The 16,426-nt window shown below is 44.1% G+C and overlaps 1 protein-coding gene across 5 annotated transcripts in view; it reads left to right on the top strand.

Moving 5' to 3' along the window:
• Positions 1–16,426, top strand: part of LOC110538146 (voltage-dependent L-type calcium channel subunit beta-1) — a 38,060-nt gene that overhangs the window by 3,988 nt on the left and 17,646 nt on the right. For 2 of the 5 annotated variants that reach the window (XM_090193227.1, XM_036938211.2), the window contains exon 3: positions 16,273–16,392. In XM_090193227.1, coding sequence (XP_090049353.1) covers positions 16,273–16,392 — 120 coding nt within the window. Of the gene's footprint in view, positions 1–4,915; positions 5,137–8,926; positions 9,166–16,272; positions 16,393–16,426 lie in introns of those variants that run through there. The other 3 variants (XM_090193223.1, XM_090193226.1, XM_090193224.1) reach the window with 3 other exon arrangements.

Here is a 16,426-nt window from a genome sequence, read left to right as displayed (position 1 = left end):
AAACACATTCACATGGTCACTCGCACACAGCCGTCAAAGCTCTCTGCAGTTTTACTTACATTACACGTTGTTATACTCTTTCTCCTCCCACTTTCCTTTCCTTCTCTTCTTTCTCATCTGTGCAATAGGTCAAGGAAAAAAGAAATAAGACAGCTATCTCAGTCACCCCTCATTTATGTTGCTCTCATAAACACAATTGATGCCTCTGCTGTCCTCCCCAGTGGACGCCCCCACCTACTCAGGACTCAATGTTTTTCACTATGAATCAACAATAAACTGGTCAGATCGATGCAGCTTGGATAAGAACAAGACTGAGAGTGAGAGAGTGCCTATTAGGGACTGCAGGAGATAGATCCCACCAGTCCTGATTTGTCATGTCCTGGTTCCAGGTCCTCGTGTAGGGCTCAGACCCTCCCCAGCACGCCCTCCCCAGGTTCCCCGTGGTTCATTGATCAACACTGTCAGGGTGAGCCCATGGGAGCCTGCTATTCTCCAGCAGGAGAGACAGGCTTTAGGAAATATGTTTCCATGGGGGAAACGCACCACACAGAGATACTTCCTTTCCGGGAGGTCTGGAGAGAGGGGAAGGTGTTTAAGGTGACACACGTGTCATCTCCATTACAGCTCATCATGCGGACGTGACATTTTATTAAAGCGGCCCTGTGTCATGCCACCATGTGTCCCCTTTCCCTCCCCGACCTCTTCATTTGAGGTAGGGGACGTTTTGCCCCTGCCTGACGACATTAACCTGCTCGCTATGGGTGTCACACAAAAAAACTCCCCTCTCTTGGCAGTGAACACAGGGAGTGTAGCCTTCCTGTGGATTCTAAAGGTTAGCTAACTTCATCCTCTGTGGCACCCCTCCCTCCCCTACTCACTGGCACATCTCCTCATTAACTCTCTGTAAGTCTGCTCTGAGCCGGACATGCACGGTAGCAGGCGCCATTAAAGTGTGTGTCCCAAATGGATACCAACCTGTATACAACCTCAATTTGCAGTAAATCCTTCATTTACATGTCATAATGCACTATGTAGGCAGGCTGTGTTATGTCTATGTATGCAGCTAGCTGCACTGTATATGTTTGCCCCCTCTTGCGCAACTGCGAGCTGAACACTCTTTCCAAGCTTTAAGTCTCTCACACACACACATACTGTCACACAATCAGCCAGCGGTGAAACCGGTACACGGGTCTGGTTTCCATGGCAACCGGAACACCGAATCTCCCCTCTGTGTGCAGGCGCAGTGGGATGGAGAGGAGGAGATGATGTTTAGATGGATTAGTGTGTGTGTGTACACAAGAATAGAGTACTTTAGATACACAGGGAGTGGCAGGCATGTAGTAATGAGCACCATTACTAGCTGTGATTGTAACCTGGGAAAGAAGAGGCAATATGGATGTGAAAGACACAAGATGTAGATCAGATGCACCTCTTGTGACCTCCTTGCCTCTTTGGAATTGTTCATTGCTGTTTCAATGTCTGGGCTGACTGAAGATGATTTGAGGATTCAATTCTACATCTCTCTATTTATCTATCAATCTCTTTGTCTATTTCTCTTCTCTCACACACACACATTCAGATGGGTTTTTGTGATCAATACAGTTGACTGTCCGGCAATGCCCTCCAGCTATTCTACCATAGAGACATGAGATGAGCTGACCCCTACACAACACAGTCAGTGAAGGACCATAATCAACCTGGCATCCCCGGGGGCTCATTCGCCGGGGTTCAGTTTCTTTCTTTTGCCATTCCATTTAGAGCAACTGTGTCAGTCCAACGCTATTAGGTCATGATTAATCATTATTTTTGATGGCACCAGGGTCAGGTCAATTGGCTGTTTCACAATAGAGGGGGCGACTTGTGTTACGTAAAAGAAAGCTGCTCCAAGCTCAGGACAAATAAATGAAATGCTACGACCGCAATGTTCACAGGATGAAGCCTATCTTAATAATACACCCTGAAATCACCTCTTCTCATTTGAGTGAGGTGAATTTGATAAACCGATAGTTACAATTTCCTCCGTCTGAGTGGCAGTTAGTCATTTTTCCTCATTTCTTTTTCGCCCTCATATTTTCTCAGCTGTGTGGGAGAGAAATCCTGCGATGGTGTATGTTCCCTTTCCATTGGAAAGGAAAATGTAATCAGTCCTTCTGTCAGTGCAGCCTGGCAGTAGGCTGCTTCTCTTTGAGGCGAGGGAACCTAACAGTAGTCTGAGTGGCTGACACTTGGGAGTGGCTCTGAGAATACTAGCCTGCCTGCCTCTCTCTGGCAATCTGTTCCTCATGCTGTGGACCTGGCTGGCTGGCTGCCTGTTCATCACCAGTCAGTCAACCACTCCTGTTGTCGCTATGGCGAGGCACCTGTCACAGTGTCAGAGGTTGCCCTCTGCTGGTGGAATAGAGAGACACCAGACACCCTGCTCTCCTTAGCTTAGGCCTAGATTCAATCAGATCAAGCGTTAACCGGTGACAGCCGACACCCACATAGCTGATGTACACTGGCGTAGCACTCACCCCCATGAGCCCCCACCCCCCCACAATTAAACCCCATCAACACACTTTTTTTTCTCATTGCAAAATGTATAGAATAGCAGGAAATTTGCTCAGGGATTCTTGAAGGTTGGGACTGTCCTTGTCTAGCAGGGAAACATTTTATTTTATAGTTTAAAACAATTATTTTGTTGCATTATTTGTGCTTAAAATGTACATTTTAATTTTTTAATTTTCAAACTAAACTTTCAATATTCATTTCCATGTCTGCCCTATGCCTGGAAATGCAAAGGATCCCAATTTCATAATACAAATTTCAATAATGGATATTAAACAAAGAAGTATCTTTCTTGTGACTATAAAGAATATATATTTTAAATTGTTATTCCTAAAAGATGTGTTCGGAGATTTGCCAACAGCGTCAGATTTGTCTAAAATCCTTATTCATGTCCTCATTACATATAGGGCAATGCATGGTCTGGAAAGTTCTCTACTTTTGATAGATTTAAACAGACAATATGGGAATCACCATGGTCACAACCATAAACTGTCAACGCCATCTGGAGTATGAATGTTTGTTCAAATATGTTACATCTAATTAGCTTTTAGTCATAAAGCAACTGAGGAAAAAAACAAATTGCTGCGGTCTAAACCACTTGAAGACGAAAAATGCCATTTTTGTTAACTCCGTGAAACATCAATTCTATCAGAGTGCTGAAAGATCTGATGGAATGGTCGTTTTTTATTGGGGATTTTCAAATGAATGATTTTCCATATTTTAGACGTTTGTATTGCACTTTTGTTTTTAGAGGCAAAAATATGTCTGCCTTGAGAAGTTGTCAACGCCGTCAGTGGCTTGCCAGCTATGTCTCAACCTATATCTTAACCCCTTAAGATGAAAATGTCATCACCGTTTTGCATCATATGCTTAAACAGTCAAAGTATTTGCCGCGCAAGGCCTAAGGGTTTGCTTTATACATTTTGGTTGATGTTCTACGTCTATAGAAAAACATGCCAAAATGCTAAAGAAATTAGACCTGCAGCATTTAATAGTGCTATTAAACTTGGATGACATATTTGAATAATCTAACATTAGCTTTAGAATTGCTTGGACCTTGCGTGGGGGCCCCGCTAAATTGTGCTACGCCACTGCTGATGTTTTTGGCGGTGTCATAGGTGGAACCCCGTCAAATCGATGAGCAGCTGCTCTTGTGATCATTGTTACAAAGCCACATCCGTTCAAAAAAACAAGAAAGTGTAGGATATATAGAAATCATTAAACAAAATAATGAGGATTTCTATCAGCCTAATCGAGGTGTAGATTACATCTCACATTCCAGTGTTCGAACTTGTAAACAAGCTGCATGGGATTTCGCTTAGTGCGACTCCGTGCAGCCAATGGCAATGTCCGCTTTAGGTACAGTATAATGCGAGGAGCCACTTGTGGGTTGGACAGCTCTAACGCAGTTCCACCTCCGACACGTCAAAACATCAGCTATGCAGATGTTGACTGAAGCAGATATGATTGAATTGGGCACCTTAGTTTAACAGGCTGGAGCCATTTTAACTGACTGACTGCTGCCTGGCTGGCTGCCTCACTGGGCCAAAGAGTTCAAGTTCAATTAATCTTCACTAATCTGCCGACTCGTCTTGACTTATTTGCTGACTACTTGAAATTATCTAAGTTTGCGTACCTGCTTTCAGGTTGATGAAGTATGATCATTACATAAGGAAGTATGATCTGAAGAAGAAGGGACATGTTCATGATAGTAGAAGCTAAAAACACTTTAGAACAGAAAGCTAGTAGGTATTGTATCTAGTTTGTGTAGCTGGAACAGGTATGCCAACTGTTGCCTGAACTTAATCAAAGAGTGTGTGGCCTTGAAATGTGTCAGTTTTATTTCCCTTGTCTTTAGGGGACACTCACCTCCTATGTGCTGACTGGTTCCAAGTGTGATGTCATATTATTGCGCACTGGATGTCCTTGTTGCTGCCACTGATACACTGTTCACCCCCCCAATCTAGTCACTTCCTCCCCTCTGACCCCATATTATCCCCTTGTTTGATGTCCTGTTCTGGGTATAGAGAGAGGGAGAGGGCAGGATAGAGGACAGTTTTTTTTCTTCTTTTCTCCCCCCCCCTCTGCCCCAGCCTCTCTCCCATGTCAGTGGGGGCATTGAATGACTGACGGCTGCATACCAAGCCTCCTTCTGGGGCTCGCTGTGTTGCGTTCACGGTCCTGTTTCTGTCCTGCCAGGGCTAAATATAATTCCCCAGTTTGCAAATGTAGCACAAGTCCTGCAACCTGACCCCCCCCAGCTCCCTCACTCCCCTCTCCTTTCCTCATACACAAGGTTCAGGTTCTTGGAGGTGGGGGGGTGTGTTAGGAGGGTTAGGAGAGCACTCTCCTATTTTCACACATACAGTACTCTCTCTCTGGCTCTCTCTCTCTTTCAGACACACACACACACATACTTTTGGACTTACACACTTGCCGGCACGGTCTCTCTCTCTCTCTCTCTCTCTCTCTCTCTCACACACGCACACTGCTGGTCGTTGGTGTGGACTGTGGCTTTGCCCCTCTGGTTTGCCGTGGTGTGGCAAGCGCGGTATGGAGCAGACCGACAGGTATCGCAGGCCCGGCATGGTAAGACAGACCTGGCTAAACCTAAACGCATTACACTTTTGGTGAGTCTGTTTTGGCACCTGTTCCGGGAAGGGCGCCTTGCTGTACTGTAGGAGTGTGTGTTTTGGAGTATGTCTGTGAGACTATGTGGGCGTGTGTGTCAGAGAGGGTAGAAATTTAGGTTGGTGGACAGGACACATTAACTTAGAAAAAAGTTTTTGATGCGCCATTTCCTGGTCTCTCTCATTCTCGCTCTCTTTGATCCTCTTCTTTCGCTTGTGTTCTGTGATTCCATTTTGGGCTGGGCCACAGCTGCAGGGAGGACGCTGGGTTTTTAATTAGACTTCCAGTCCCCCTGGTAGACTGCCTGCCTGCTGAGGGACCCGCCAGCCTCACTGTCCCAGACCCTAGCCCCTACAGCCATTTTATGAGGCTTCTTTCTTTCTCTCTATCTCTGTCCTGTCCCAGCTGGTCTCAGCCTGGATCCCCAGAGACGCAGATCACATCGTGCCTAACGTCAGTGTTTCCTAACAAAGTGTGTCCATGAGAATGCAATGGTTTTGACCTCCACAAGTTTCAGACCGAGTGCTACATTTATGTTGCACATTTCTTGATAGGTGGACCCCTAGTAGGGTATTTTTAGTGCTTTTTATTGTTACAGTTCCTAGGCGTATTGTCATTGTTTTGGTTGTTGTTTTGGTTTCAGAGTACCTTTTTTTTTAAAATGCTGTAGGTCCCAACAGTATAATTAGACTTGCCTAGTACTACTATCTGCTATTAGCTTATCCTTTTTCAAAAAGTTATTGTTGATGTTACTTCATCAGTGCCCACTTTGAGCTGAATCACACCTCTCTGTGTATTTGCGGTGAGGTCTGTACATGACCCACTTCTTTTTGTTTTTGTCTCTCTCCGCAGTGCAGGGCCTTTTTTAGATAGCAGTTCACAAAGACACGGTTGTCCGTCGTCCAGCCCGTTGTCATGACAACGGCAGGCATCGTGTGCCAAGCACATGGCCATTTAGACATTGGGAAGCGCCACTGGCCATCGCGAGACACGGAACGTCTCTAACGCTCCTCTCTTAGTACACTGGTAGCTACCAACCTGGCATTCTGCTTCTCAATACCTGTTGCTTTTTTAATCCTCTGGGAGAGTGTTGCTTTTTGTTGTTGTTTGTTGTTCTTCAGTTCCACCGCTGACTGGTGTTGTACCTACTGTTTATGCCAGTGCTGCTGTTGTGGGATGTGAAAACCTGTAGAATAGGGATTGAGCCTGGGCTGATCATTCTGTCCCGTCTCCCTCTCTGCTGGCAGTCTGAGTGTGTGTTTGCCCTGTCTCTGACTGTGTTTACAGCTGGGCAGACTGTTTGCTCCGATCACACAGAGGGCTTGGAGGGAGGGCTTGGAGGGAGTGCTTGGAGGGAGGGCTGGGGCAGAAATATAGCCTAGAGGAGAAGCGAGAGATTGTGATCTTGTCAGGATTAGAATGTCATAATTAATCATACCAGTGGTTTGGACCATTATTGTATTTCACTTCGGTATCTTTTCTTGCCATCGTTTCGATCTTATTTCACTCTGCCACACACACCGCCTTCTCACTTTGAATCGTAGTCTGTTTTTATCTGTACATCTTCATATCATCATGAAGGCGAGGTATATGACTTTACAATACGTATTCTATGTTTTCAGACAGTCACAAAGGAGGACACTAGATAGATGCATATAATATTCACCCACACATACTGGATACAGTGACACGTGTTGTTTTGGCTCTCTTCTCCAGCACTTTGGATTTGAGATGATACAATGAGGTTATGAAGTGCTGACTGTCAGCTTTAATTTGAGGGTATTTTCATCAATATAGTCGGGTGAACCGTTGAGAAATTACTTCACTTTTTGTCCCCCATTTTAGGGGACCAAAAGTATTGGAACAAATTCATTTATATGTGTATTAAAGTAGTCAAGTTTAGTATTTGGTCCCATATTCCTAGCATGAAATGATTACATCAAGCTTGTGACTACTAATTTGTTAGATGCATTTCCTGTTTGTTTTGGCTGTGTTTCAGATGACTTTGTGCCCGCTAGAAACAAATGGTAAATGTATTGTCACTTTTATTGAAAATAAGAAATGAATATGTTTTCGAACACACTTCTACATTAATGTGGATGCTACCCTGATTTACGGATAATCCTGAATGAATCGTGACTAATTTGGAGTGAGAAAGTTCCATATCATGCGTCTGTAACTTATGTGGCAGGTATACTAGCGGTTAGTGTTGGGACAGTAACCGAAAGGTTGCTTGTTCGAATCCCCGAGCCGGCATGGTGGAAAAATGTGCCGAATATCATGCGTCTGTAACTTATGCTGTAGCCTGTAGATGCATTCTCTCTCCTCCATCATGCCATCACGTATTGGAACAGTAAGGGCTTCATTGCATCAGAAGAGGCAACATCATTAACATAATTTCTCCCCTCAAGGCAACGCTTCTCACCCCTCATTATTCAATGCTCTTGTCTTTCACACTCCCACTCTTTTCCCTCAGTTTTTAACTGAAAGCATTTCTTACTGTAAATTGTATTTAATGGATAAGGATATATGTGTGTGTGTGTGTGTGTGTGTGTGTGTGTGTGTGTGTGTGTGAATATTTGCCAAGAAAATCTAGTTTGTGAAACCTTCTGCCATGGCTCAGCTTTGAAGTGATTACCCATATCCTCGTCCTCCTTCTCTCCTCCACCGCGACTCTACCTCTTCCTCCTCCTCCTCCCCTCTGGGGTGGCAGGTAGTCTGGCGGTTAGAGTGTTGGGACAGTAACCAAAAGGTTGCTTGTTTGAATCCCTGTGCCGGCAAGGTGGAAAAATCTGCCATTCTTCCCTTGAGCAAGGCAGGTAACCCCCACAACAGCTCCTCCTCGGGCACCAATGATGTGGACATCATGTCTAATAAATAAATGTATTTGGTGCCATATGTATTACTGACTATTTATTGGGAGAACATATACGAATCTTGTCTTCTAGATCTTTTCCATACGGGTATGGAGTGACATTATCAGAGATGTGCATATTATGAAACATTCTGTCTTATTGATTTGGGTGGGACCCAGTCATCGTTATATAAGTCTATGGACCCAGCTCTATAGGCAAAGCCTTGAAGCAGGATGTTTATCAAATACAAGCTCAGCTGTAGCCATTAGTAACCAGTTGAGTGTGTTTCTGAGAGCATGTTAATCTAGCCATTTCTTCTGCCTTCACCACTTCCAAAAGTGAGCTGTCCTATTCTGATTCTCTCTCTCTCTCTCTCTACTAAGCAACTGGGCTGGTTACTATGACACTACTGGGAACTCTGGCCTGGCCAATGGGAGAGCAGCTATGGGATCAGGTGGTCTTTAGCTATTTTGAACAGGAGCTGTGAGCAACTAAATTAGTGACAGAATCCATTGACAAAGAGGGAAGGACAGTATGCAGTAAAGGAGCATGTAGAGAGGCGATGGGAGAGAAAGAGAAAGGTGGAGGAGAGAGAGGACAGTAGGAGAGAAAACGTAAGGGGGAGGGTAAGAGTAATTAGAGGTATCCATACTGCCTGTTGATCGGTACATCACCCTGGTCTCTGCCTCACACTCCCCCTCCAGACTTTATTTGTTTAGTCAAGGATTGATTAAGTCCCTAATTGTGTCTCCCTCTCTCTTTTTCTCTCCATCGATTTCACTCCCGTCTTTCTGTCTTTCTATTCTGCGGGTTTGTTATGTGGCGTGACCAGGTTGAGTGAGTGAGTCACGCATACTGTAAACACACGAACGCGCACACACACACACACACGCAGACTCACTCATCCCTCTTGCTCCCTCTCTGCTGTTTTCACTGCATCACAGACCTGTTGCAGCAGTCAGGGAGTTGCTGTTCTGTGAGTTATTCTGAGGCAGTAAGCTATTCTCTCTTTATTCTCTCGTAGACAGACATAGTCCTCTTGGTTCCTCGTCTAGCTTAATTAACCTTTCTGTAATATTCAGCTCTCCATGTTGGGATGCACCTGTATGGGTTAGAGGATGACTCAGAGCCGGTAAGTGGCAACGGCTTTTATCATCATTATTAAACACTGCATGTCTGTGTCGGGGAGATGGGCAAGGGTGTGTGTGTTTGTGTTAACGAAACAGGAAGTAGGGATGGTCGGGTGGCTCCCCTGGAAGTGTAACTGTTGCCTTGGTTACCGGGCGTGGCATTGCTAAGCCACTGATGATTTTGATGCGACAGGTGGCTGCACTAGAATCGACGTTCTGTTTGTTATTCATTCAAACCGTATGAAGTGACACAGTAAATATCAAAGTACCGATCTCTCTCTCACATACAGTATTTTTGTTTGTCAGCGGCAGGTTGCCCTGGTGTACATTTAGCCCTTCAAGTCCTGTCTGGTCTCTATTGCTCTGGAGCAGAGATGGAGGCTGAAGCCGCTGAAACTTCCCCTCCGACCCCTGACCCTGTTTACCTTCTGGGGCATTCTGGGACTCGACCCTTCTTTTAATTTCTTCTCTTCTTTTCACACGGTTCTATGCGTAGCAACAGTACCTGTAGTTGCTGTTGTAACAGCCAGAGACCAATAGGGAGTCCGAGTTTTCTGATTTTGTTATGGCACATACTTATGTGCTAATTACCAAATGCCCACGTATTTGAACTCGTATTTGAAATCATTACATATGGTGGATGTCAATTCTCACCACATTCTCACCTCTATTTTAAAACCCCACACCTAATGACTCACTCATTCTGCCTTGCACATTCAGCTGTCCGCATTCTTGTCTGCACCTCCCACGGGTGTATGCAGCAACCGAGCAAGAGAATCTGACACCTGGAAAAACAGAACAAGTGAGATAGTTACATAAAGAGAGCACTCAAACATTTGACAAGGGAGCCAGGCTGTACTCCCAGTGCTGGGCTGTAGTGTACAGTATACCAGGCAGGGAACGCTCCGCTCTGAGCAGAGCCCCCCAAGAGAGGAGGCCAGGCCAGCGTTTTTATTGTGTGGTATGGGTGGATTAGGGTCAGCCAGAGAGGCTCAGGTTACCAGGCGTCACGGGTGGTGGAAGTGGACGAAACCATAGCCACTTCATGAGTAATTTATCAGTGCTAATATTAAATCCGGGCCTTTTTATCTCTATCTCCCTCTCTCTCGGACACGCCCACACTCAAACACATCAAAGCGCCTGATCAGATGTGATTCAGGTTTGCATATGTGTTTTGATGCATCCACTTCACACTCATATCACACCAGCCAAGTGTTATGTGCCAGACAGTAATGTGTGTATTTGATGAGTAGGCTTGAATGTAGCCAGGCAGCCAGGCAGGCAGGCAGCCAGGCAGGTTCCCTTTGTGCCTCCAGGTTATTAATAAAGGGTGAAACAAAAGAAATGCCACAGAGAGGTGGACCTGATGACAATTATAGGTGATTGTTTGGGATATTTGCCTCGAGCCATTCAAAATGAGGTAGACACCAGGCAGTAGTACAGAACACACTACAGTACATATTATGGTCTAAACAGAGATGGACATAACACACTACAGTACATATTATGGCCTAAACAGAGATGGACAGAACACACTACAGTACATATTATGGTCTAAACAGAGATGGACAGAACTCACTACAGTACATATGATGGTTTAAACAGAGATGGACAGAACACACTACAGTACATATTATGGTCTAAACAGAGATGGACAGAACACACTACAGTACATATTATGGTCTAAACAGAGATGGACAGAACACACTACAGTACATATTATGGCCTAAACAGAGATGGACAGAACACACTACAGTACATATGATGGTTTAAACAGAGATGGACAGAACACACTACAGTACATATTATGGTCTAAACAGAGATGGACAGAACACACTACAGTACATATTATGGTCTAAACAGAGATGGACAGAACACACCACAGTACATATTATGGTCTAAACAGAGATGGACAGAACACACTACAGTACATATTATGGCCTAAACAGAGATGGACAGAACACACTACAGTACATATTATGATCTAAACAGAGATGGACAGAACACACTACAGTACATATTATGGTCTAAACAGAGATGGACAGAACACACTACAGTACATATTATGGTCTAAACAGAGATGGACAGAACACACTACAGTACATATTATGGTTTAAACAGAGATGGACAGAACACACTACAGTACATATTATGGTTTAAACAGAGATGGACAGAACACACTACAGTACATATTATGGTCTAAACAGAGATGGACAGAACACACTACAGTACATATTATGGTCTAAACAGAGATGGACAGAACACACTACAGTACATATTATGGCCTAAACAGAGATGGACAGAACACACTACAGTACATATTATGGCCTAAACAGAGATGGACAGAACACACTACAGTACATATTATGGTCTAAACAGAGATGGACAGAACACACTACAGTACATATTATGGTCTAAACAGAGATGGACAGAACACACTACAGTACATATTATGGTCTAAACAGAGATGGACAGAACACACTACAGTACATATTATGGCCTAAACAGAGATGGACAGAACACACTACAGTACATATTATGGTCTAAACAGAGATGGACAGAACACACTACAGTACATATTATGGCCTAAACAGAGATGGACAGAACACACTACAGTACATATTATGGTCTAAACAGAGATGGACAGAACACACTACAGTACATATTATTGTCTAAACAGAGATGGACAGAACACACTACAGTACATATTATGGCCTAAACAGAGATGGACAGAACACACTACAGTACATATTATGGTCTAAACAGAGATGGACAGAACACACTACAGTACATATTATGGTCTAAACAGAGATGGACAGAACACACTACAGTACATATTATGGTCTAAACAGAGATGGACAGAACACACTACAGTACATATTATGGTCTAAACAGAGATGGACAGAACACACTACAGTACATATTATGGTCTAAACAGAGATGGACAGAACACACTACAGTACATATTATGGTCTAAACAGAGATGGACAGAACACACTACAGTACATATTATGGTCTAAACAGAGATGGACAGAACACACTGCAGTACATATTATGGTCTAAACAGAGATGGACAGAACACACTACAGTACATATTATGGTCTAAACAGAGATGGACAGAACACACTACAGTACATATTATGGTCTAAACAGAGATGGACAGAACACACTACAGTACATATTATGGTCTAAACAGAGATGGACAGAACACACTACAGTACATATTATGGTCTAAACAGAGATGGACAGAACACACTACAGTACATATTATGGTCTAAACAGAGATGGACAGAACACACTACAGTACATATTATGGTCTAAACAGAGATGGACAGAACACACTACAGTACATATTATGGTCTAAACAGAGATGGACAGAACACACTACAGTACATATTATGGTCTAAACAGAGATGGACAGAACACACTACAGTACATATTATGGTCTAAACAGAGATGGAGCAAAGCATAGTGAGATGTGAAAAGCCAGGCAGTGGAAAATAACATGTTGAGAGAAGGGACAGAGTGAAGGAGAGATAAAGCAGAGGGAGAGAGATCCCAGGGGAGGAAAAAAACGGATTATCACGTTGGGCACAAGGCCTTGATTGTGTTATACCACAGAGATGAAACGGTATGAAAATTTCATATCAGGATTATAGTGACCAAAGTGATCACGGTTATCAGTATTATCGCGGTTTTGTTAAAATGTGCTGGGAATGTTCAAAAAGTAATGATACACTGAAATCGTTTTATATTGAAAACCAACAAAAAAAAAAAAACAAAAAAAAAAAAACTTTTTGTGTGTAAAAACGTTAAAATAATAACATTAGCATTAAAGATGGCACCATGTGGCCATGAGAGTTTAACGTTTCCCCAGTGCAGGTTTAAATGAACACAACCTTAAGTAAGCAAATCAAATAAACAAACAAACAAATATAATGAGCAGCACTCACTTTGTAGTGAGGCACGGCAACCTCCATCAGCCTCAGAAAGCCAGGCCTCTCAATTTGAAATGGCATCATGTCCTTTGCAATGTGTAATATGAAAGGCCTGCAGTGAGGTCTTGAGCATTTTTTTGATGTGGGTGCATGAGCCTGCCTTTTCAAATGCTCGAGTGTCTGTGTCACAACTGTAGATGAGGGACCAGTAGCATCACTGGGTTTGCCTGCTGCACGCCTGTAAACGAGGGAATGGCAAATGTATTTATTATTATTATTGGTGTCGTATTATAATTATTCACTTACACACACACACAGTCAATCTTCTGTGTTGCATTTGAGTGTATGCGATGACCCCATGCACTATTGACATAAATACAAATGAATCTTCAGAAGACCGTTATAGTAATTGCAATGAGCCCAACAATTGACCTAAATACAGAAGTCTTCTATAGGATTCTATAGTGTTTCTGCTGTTGGAACACTTTTACAACCCAAGTCGACGTCTGCCGGATTTTTAAATTAACAAAATATGTTGATTGGGTGACTAAACTCGGCAAAGAAATAAAAGTCCTCTCACTGTCAACTGCGTTTATTTTCAGCAAACTTAACATGTGTAAATATTTGTATGAACATAACAAGATTCAACAACTGAGAGACAAAATGAACAAGTTCCACAGATATGTGACTAACAGAAATGGAATAATGTGTCCCTGAACAAAGGGGGGTCAAAATCAAAGTAACAGTCAGTATCTGGTGTGGCCACCAGCTGCATTAAGTACTACAGTGCATTTCCTCCTCATGGACTGCACCAGATTTGCCAGTTCTTGCTGTTAGATGTTACCCCACTCTTCCACCAAGGCACCTGCAAGTTCCTGGACATTTCTGGCGGGAATGGACCTAGCCCTCACCCTCTGATCCAACAGGCCCCAGACTTGCTCAATAGGATTGAGATCCGGGCTCTTCGCTGGCCATGGCAGAAGACTGACATTCCTATCTTGCAGGCAATCACGCACAGAACGAGCAGTATGGCTGGTGGCATTGTCATGCTGGAGGGTCATGTCAGGATGAGCCTGCAGGAAGGGTACCACATGAGGGAGGAGGATGTCATCCCTGTAAAGCACAGCGTTGAGATTGCCTGCAATGACAACAAGCTCAGTCCGGTGATGCTGTGACACACCGCCCCAGACCAAGACCGACACTCCACCTCCAAATCGATCCCGCTCCAGAGTACAGGCCTCTGTGCTCATTCCTTCGACGATAAACGCCAATCCGACCATCACCCCTGGTGAGACAAAAACACGGCTCGTCAGTGAAGAGCACTTTTTTCCAGTTCTGTCAGATCCAGCGACGGTGGGTTTGTGCCCATAGGTGACGTTGTTACCGGTGATGTCTGGTGAGCACCTGCCTTACAACAGGCCTACAAGCCCTCAGTCCAGCCTCTCTCAGCCTATTGCGGACAGTCTATGCACTGATGGAGGGATTGTGCGTTCCTGGTGTAACTCAGGCAGTTGTTGCCATCATGTACCTGTCCCGCAGGTGTGATGTTCAGATGTACCGATCCTGTGCAGGTGTTGTTACACGTGGTCTGCTATTGCGAGGATGATCAGCTGTCCCTCCTGTCTCCCTGTAGGGCTGTCTTAGGCATCTTACAGTACGGACATTGTCATTTATTGCCCTGGCCGCATCTGCAGTCCTCATGTCTCCTTGCAGCATGCCTAAGGCACGTTCACAAAGGTGAGCAGGGACCCTGGGCATCTTTCTTTTGGTGTTTTTCTGTAGAAAGGCCTCTTTAGTGTCCTAAGTTTTCATAACTGTGACCTTATTGGCTACCGTCTGTAAGCTGTTAGTGTCTTAACGACCGTTCCACAGGTGCATGTTCATTAATAGTTTATGGTTCATTGAACAAGCATGGGAAACAGTGTTTAAACCCTTTACAATGAAGATCTGTGAAGTTATTTGGATTTTTACGAATTATCTTTGGAAGACAGGATCCTGAAAAAGGGACGTTTTTTTGTTGTTGCTGAGTTTACATAACGTGTTATCGTGTGCAATGGGCAAATAGTCTGCAGACACACAACGCATGCAGATGAACAATGTGTTGTGTTTTTACAAGAGTATGTAACACTGAAAGCTTCAGTTTACTTTATTGACAAGCTATTTGCAAGTGAGACAGACAAACCATTACATTTTCCCCCATTCCGAAGTCCCCACATCATGCATTGAGCTAAAAGTGAATTTACCTTGCATTCGCTATAAAGTAGTGGGTGGTGGCCACAAAGATGACTCGAGATTTGAAGTGTTGCCCCCTTTCGGAGCGTTTTTTGTTGTTGTTGCATGTTCTGCAGACAGGGTGGACCATCTTTGATTTAAGTTTTCCTCAGCACTCTTGTAAAACCCAAAATACGACCACACTTCAGATTTGGTCCTCTTAGAAGGCTGAAAAATCTCCCGAGCGCCGTCACTGCCTTCTGCCATGCTTTCACACAAAACAAAATCCACGTTGCATGCTGCGCCTGCGTCAGACGGTTGCTAACTTTGGTTGATGCTGGACAGTATTTACCTTGAGTTTTTCAAACTGTGGCAATGAAACACGGTTTGAATGATAATTAAAATTTTAAATGGTATACTAATAGTCGGGAATTTTACCTTGGTTTGTCATGAAACCGGTAACTGTTTCATCCCTAATTCCACACACACCTCTACAGTCAACTAATTTCTCTCCCCCATGTCTGTCTGTTGGTGTTTGTTATGGGGAGGTGTGTGTGTGTGTGTGTGGTTCCAGTAATACTATTGCTGTCTTTATTGTCCTTACTGGCACAGGGGTTTTATTCAAGGACGTGTGGTCATGCCATAGAATACGCTTGTGTGTACACACACACACACACACACACACACACACACACACACACACACACACACACACACACACACACACACACACACACACACACACACACACACACACACACACACACACACACACACACACACGCGCTCGTACAAACATACAGCACACTAGAAAAAATTACCATGCCACCATCTCCCACATTCTCCTTCTTTCCTTCTCTCTATACCTCCTATCTCTCTGCCCTCCTTTCTCTCTCACACATAAACCCTCACTCACTCTCTCACTTCCTTACTATGTCCCTGTGTGTGTGTGTGTTGCAGGGCTCTGCCGACTCCTACACCAGCCGGCCGTCGGACTCAGATGTGTCCCTGGAGGAGGACCCAGAGGCGCTGCGGAAGGAGGCAGACCTACAGGCCCTCGCCACCCTCGAGAAAGCAAAGGTCAGAGGTCACCATGGCCCTTCCCTGTGACCCT

This window comes from Oncorhynchus mykiss, chromosome 12 (assembly GCF_057628025.1).
Source record: "Oncorhynchus mykiss isolate SJ-2025 chromosome 12, ASM5762802v1, whole genome shotgun sequence".
NCBI lineage: Eukaryota > Metazoa > Chordata > Actinopteri > Salmoniformes > Salmonidae > Oncorhynchus > Oncorhynchus mykiss.
The sequence above is the reverse complement of the archived record's forward strand: the minus strand, read 5'-3'. Positions and strand labels throughout refer to the sequence as shown.